The 5733-nt window shown below is 44.4% G+C and overlaps 1 protein-coding gene across 2 annotated transcripts in view; it reads left to right on the top strand.

The window, feature by feature from the left end:
- The first annotated feature begins 2574 nt into the window (after positions 1 to 2574).
- The window catches only part of LOC133343353 (lysyl oxidase homolog 3A-like), a 38699-nt gene continuing 35540 nt past the window's right edge, over positions 2575 to 5733 (top strand). For both annotated transcript variants that reach the window (XM_061552888.1, XM_061552887.1), the window contains exons 1-2: positions 2575 to 2888; positions 4154 to 4562. In XM_061552888.1, coding sequence (XP_061408872.1) covers positions 4169 to 4562 — 394 coding nt within the window. In that variant the 5' untranslated portion in view covers positions 2575 to 2888; positions 4154 to 4168. The remainder of the gene's footprint in view (positions 2889 to 4153; positions 4563 to 5733) is intronic.

The following is a 5733-nucleotide window of genomic DNA, read 5'->3' as shown; positions in this document are numbered from 1 at the left end:
CATTCCGATGTAGTATGTCACTCCACTTATACTGGTAGGAACCTCCTGGTTACACCAGCCCACGGGATTATTCTGTCCGTCCGTCGTGCATCCAAAAATGGGTGGGGAGGGGCTGGGTTGGGTGGGGTGGGGAGGGGCTGTGTGCTTGGAATTTCCACAAAGGCCATTGAGTATTTCGTGTTTGATGGTCCGCATTGGCTGGTGGGTGTAAACTGTTTACGCGCGAATGGCAGCATTTAAACAATATCCGCTCGTGCTGTCGCTGCAAATATGTTTTTCTATTGGCGATTAAACTGTTTAAACAACAACAACAAAAGTACATTTGAAAAATTCGTCTGGCTGATAAAATCCACGGCACTCGACTTCAGTAAACACGTGTTGGGTCAGCCTCACTCGCACGAGTCTCAATATTCGTGACATTGCGGTGACGCTACAGCACTACATCTTTTTTTTACACACATAAAATGCATTGTCTCTGTGTGTGGCCGAAACTTGCGAAAGATTTGGCTCGCATACCGTGGGGTAAAATGTAAAAAAAGTACCGAGGTACCACGCCATAAGCCCCGTGCTGAGCCAGCGCTATTCCGATTTCGCGTCCGTCACCTTTAAAGTAGTTTAATTAGCGATTCAGTGCTGTTTTCGGTTATTAATTTCTTACACACCGCGTGCTCGACCCTACCAACTCACACGCGTTCGGTGGGGGGGAGAGGGAAATTCTCTTTCGTTTGGACACTGCGCAACACAGATTTATAACTACCTTCAAACATTTATTACCATGACTGTTTACTCGTTACGAATTTACTTTTATTGGTTAGATTTAATGACAGGGATGAACCAATGTTTATGAAGAATAGCCTTTTTAAATCCTTTATATTAAGTTCGCTTGCTTGCTTAGGACCGTGCAAATCTTTCGGTCGTTTTTTAACCCACTTCCCGTGATCCAATCGACCTGACATTTTGCACACAGACTCGTTGTGCGTGACAATGCATTTTCGTGAAATTTTTTTTCAAAAATTCTACACTGTTTAGGGAAAAATAAATATTTAATTACCAATTGTTTAATGCTGCCAGACAATCATCTGACCCATAGGTAGCAGCCATCTCAAGCCAGAGGACGAGAGGACTCTAGCCGCCCCGATGCCACGCATATAAAGGATTTATAGTGAAAAACTTTGTTTTTACGGGATAATTTTTATGTACTCTTGAGGCATAAGCAGCCACGCAATATCACTTACTGCACAGGGGGAAACCAATAAATATACTCAATTACGTCTTCATTCTGTCATATTTACACTTGCTCCCTCAATAAGGGGATTGAGCAGTGACGCTATGTCAATTACGCTTGATTGGTGCGCATCTGCTCATAGTTACAGGTAGGTTTGGTTCATTTTATATTCGTTGACTTTCATTCATTTGCCGCTCTTGCTCGCGGCAAATGTTTGCACCAAAACACCCTCGCAGTCGCTCCTAATTACTTTCGCTAAAGTCTATTATTATTTGCAAACTTATTTAGTCTATATAAAAGTTAGAGTGTGCGTGTGTACGTCCATGTGTGCGTGTGAGTCCATATATGTGTGTGCGTTGTGTCTGTGCGAGTCCGTGTGTGTGTACGTCCATGTGTGTGTGCGGTGTGTTTAAGTCGATGTGTGTGTGTCAGTCGGTGTGTGTGTGGAAGTCCATGTGTGTGTCTTAGTCGATGTGTGTGTGTAAGTCCATATGTGTGTGCGTAGTTCCATGCGCGTGTTAGTCTATGTATGTGTGTATTTAAGTCGATGTGTGTGTGGGTCCATGTGTGTCAGTCGATGTGTGTGTGTGTGTGTACGTCGATATGTGTGTGTGTGAGTCGATATGTGTTTGTGTGTGTAGGTCCATGTGTGTGTGACTATGCATGTGTGTGTTTAAGTTTATGTGTGTGTGTAAGTGGATGTGTGTGTGTGTGAGTCGCTGTGTGTCTGTACGTCGATATGTGGTGTGTGTGTAAGTCCATATTTTGTGTGTGTGTATAGGTCTATGTGTGTGTGTAGGTCTATGTGTGTGTTACTCTATGTATGTGTGTGTGAGTCGATGTGTGTAAGTCTATGTGTGAGTGTGAGTCGATGTGTTTGTGTAACTCCATGTGTGTATGTCTAAAGTCGATGTCTGTGTGTTCCTGCATGTGTGTGTGTAAGTAGATGTGTGTGTGTGTCTTTTTCGAACCGGGCAACGCCGGGTACTTTCCCGCTAGTCATTATATAATTATTCCATTACTCAACGAATAGGACCTTGGTTTAATGGCATTTGTGCAATAAACGCAAACGCATCCCAATCTGAGCGATTCGTAAACTACGCAGCACAATATGGGCCCCACCCCTGTTCGATGTCTGTTGTTCTCTCGTCTTTGTGTTCCACGGATCTCGAGCCGGTGTATTCTCCACGTCTGTGCGCGTTCCCCTGTCGCGAAAACGAAAGAGGCAGCTGCATGGATGACGATAGGACGCTTTTGTGCACAGGAATGTTCAGACTGCCCCAATCCAGGCGGAGTCTGGAACAAAATACCGGACATTTCGTGGTGGTAACGTATCATCATCATCATCACCACCACTACCACCACCATCATCGGGAGAGTAAAGCAAACTCCGCAGAAGCAGCAAGCGGTTCTCAAGGCCCGTTAAGTGAGCGTGAGAGAAGAAGTGGGGGGGGGGGGGGAGAGAGCGATAGGAATTTTGGAACGGGTTTCTCGCACGTACACACACTCACTCATCCACGCACTAACTCATCCACGCACGCACGCACACACACGAGCCTCCACGTAGCAATAAGCGCAGTCAGCATTGCCCGAAAGTCGCCGAGTTGAGTTCAAGACTGCTGCTGCAGCTGCTGCTGATATAAGAGAAAGTAAGAGGAGGAAAGTAAGTAACTTTTGACCAAGGTAGTTCTTTGTTGATTGATGTATGGTCGCTTATTGCGTATGCAGTGTGTGCAAGCCGTACATCGGATGTGTCATCTGAAACGTTTAATGTTACATTTGACATGCTTAATTTGTGCTTTGTGCTCGTTTCGTATGTCCCATGATTTAAAATATATATATAGAAAAGTAAAAAAGAAACCTTGTACTCGTGTTAAAAAAAATGTATTATGCCGAAGCTCCATTGGTGATGATGTGTATCCAGTAGCCGTGTTCTTTAAAGTAATTTCTAAAGTGTTCGTTGTCAGTGTCAGTCCATCGGCAGTTCGAGTGTGGTGGAGTATGGGAGTATCAGGACGGTCTAAACAACCAAGCGTGCGTGGAAGAGTAGACCAATACACCCTCTCTAAGTAGAGGCCCCTTCAGACAGCAGTTAGCATGAACAATTTATTGCAGTCTAAGCTCATGGTGTTACTGCATTAGCATTGAGCGGAAATGCCTCTGGCGTTTAAAGAGCAATGCTTGCGGGGAGAGCGCGCACTTCGTATTCAGCTCCGGGCAAATGGTGCAAATTCAGTGGCAGAGCAGCATTCTGTGAAAAGATCAGTCGCACTGATGTCATGTCTAGACCTGTCCATGTGGGGGTCTGGTTATATGAGGCTTCTGGGGCTACCGTTTTGGGCCATTGAGGGTGAATGGGTTTGTTCCCACATCGTTATCGTAAATGTAGTTTCTCCCAATCACCCACGCTACTGAAATCGAAACCGTTCGCCCAAATTTAACATCTCGTGCCCCCACCCCCTCGACTCTTATTTCCGAGTACGTGCGGAAAGTAACGCATTGTTTTAGTTGTTGTTGACTGGCAGTGAAGTTATGTATCAACAATAACCTTTACAGCGTGAATGAAGAAGACCCTTTATGTTAATGTATTGATTCTTCTCCAATTGATTTTTTTACAATGATAATTAATTTATGTTTTCGCTGTCCTTTAATATCAATGTAAATGATGCTTAAATGGCAATACGTGTAATGCTGACAGTGACTTAAATAAAACAAATGTAAAATTATCTTTTAGAAATTTTTTTTCACATTTAGTGACTTGCTCCTATAGTTTTGTTTTTTAAATTGTTCGCTGTTGTAACTTGCTGACCGACCCACCCATACTGGGCATTTGTGAAAAAGAGCTTCACCATTGTATTCCTCCTCCAGTTTAAATACAGATTGTCTGATTCGCTTCTGCATGATTTTGAATGAAAATACCATCAACAGAAAAGCCACCCAAGGATGAAGCTCCCGCTCATCACCCTGCCACTCCTCCTGTTCGTCGTCCACTTGTGCCTCGCTCATGAACCCCTGCGGAGGAGAAGGCAGGGGAGACAGAACGGCAGGGTAATCCGACAAATCCAGCGGCCCAGGCAGTCTTCCCAGGCCAGGCAACCCTCGCAGGCTGGACAACCGAGAAAACCCGAGGAGCCGGCCAACGGCGGATACAAGCTGCGTCTTGCCGGCTACCCACGCAAACCGTTTGAAGGCCGCGTGGAGGTGTTCCACCAGGGCGAGTGGGGCACGGTGTGCGATGACGACTTCTCCATGGAGGCGGCCAACGTGGTGTGCCAGGAGGCGGGATTCATCGGGGCCAACGGCTGGGCGCACAGCGCAAAGTACGGCCGAGGAATAGGTACGCATTTCAAGCCCTGTCACAAAGTGCCTTGTGGAGAATTGGACTTCGTGACTGCGTTGCGCTTCAGGCCCATGCTGGTTAATTTGTTCCCAAAATAGTTGCTCATATCAGTGGCGTGCCAGGTATAAGCAAACTAAGCAAAAAAACGTGGACCTCGAAATAGGTCGCGAATGCCTACGTGTTAAATTCCTATCATCGTTTTAATTTCTAACCTCTTAAATATTCTCTCTCTCTCTTCTATCTCATATAAATGCATATTCTGTCTTCTACTTATCTCTCACGAATACATCTCTCTCCTATACTATATTATATATTTTGTATCTCATACGAAACACATCTCTCTCACTTATTACCTACAGTTAACCTGAGTGCATCTGTCTTCTAACATTCTCTCCCTTCTATCCCATCGGAATGCATCCAGTCTCCCATCTGTCTATCTCTGAAGTTTTTATGTATCTCTGTTGCACATCTGTATATGTATCCTGCCATCTCTCTCACATCTTGTGTCAATACATCTCTCCTCCTTGAACTCATATCCCGTCTGAATGCTTCTACATCCATGCTATCTCAGTATTTTACCACGACATCTGTATCTTATTTCTCTCAACTCCATCCTATTTGGATTTTCATCTCACACTATCTCTGTTTATCGCTTACACCTTTCATCTCACTGCATCTATATTTTTTGCCTACATTTATCTCACCTCAAGACTTATGTATCTCTTGACTGTGTGTCTCGCTCAGTCATATCACCAGGAGGACAAACTTTCAAGTGAAGACCCAAAATTATGGGCATGCACCACCACTGACCGCTAACGCTTTTTCTATGATGATATATAAGCAGCAAAATATTGAAAATTAGCCTCACCACTGCGAGGCTATTGTGACCTGCAGTGGTGTGTTTTAGTAGTAACGGTGCTTAATATTTTGATATTGTCATTAGAAAATGTCACGCAGTCAGGATAATAAATCATCGCTCTTGATAGATGCCGTGTGATATATAGTCCCCAGATATACAAATATATTAATCTTGTCACAATCATCAATCACCATGAGCTCATTACACCCCCAAATGGATGTTCAAAGGCCATCATTACATCCTAATCGATTCGTACCTGCCACCGTTAATTTGCAGAATCTATATCCAGGTCAGACCAAGGCAGATGCA

Source organism: Lethenteron reissneri, chromosome 17, assembly GCF_015708825.2.
Source record: "Lethenteron reissneri isolate LAM-NWPU_2019-01 chromosome 17, ASM1570882v1, whole genome shotgun sequence".
In the NCBI taxonomy this organism is placed as follows: Eukaryota; Metazoa; Chordata; class Hyperoartia; order Petromyzontiformes; family Petromyzontidae; genus Lethenteron; species Lethenteron reissneri.
The sequence above is the reverse complement of the archived record's forward strand: the minus strand, read 5'-3'. Positions and strand labels throughout refer to the sequence as shown.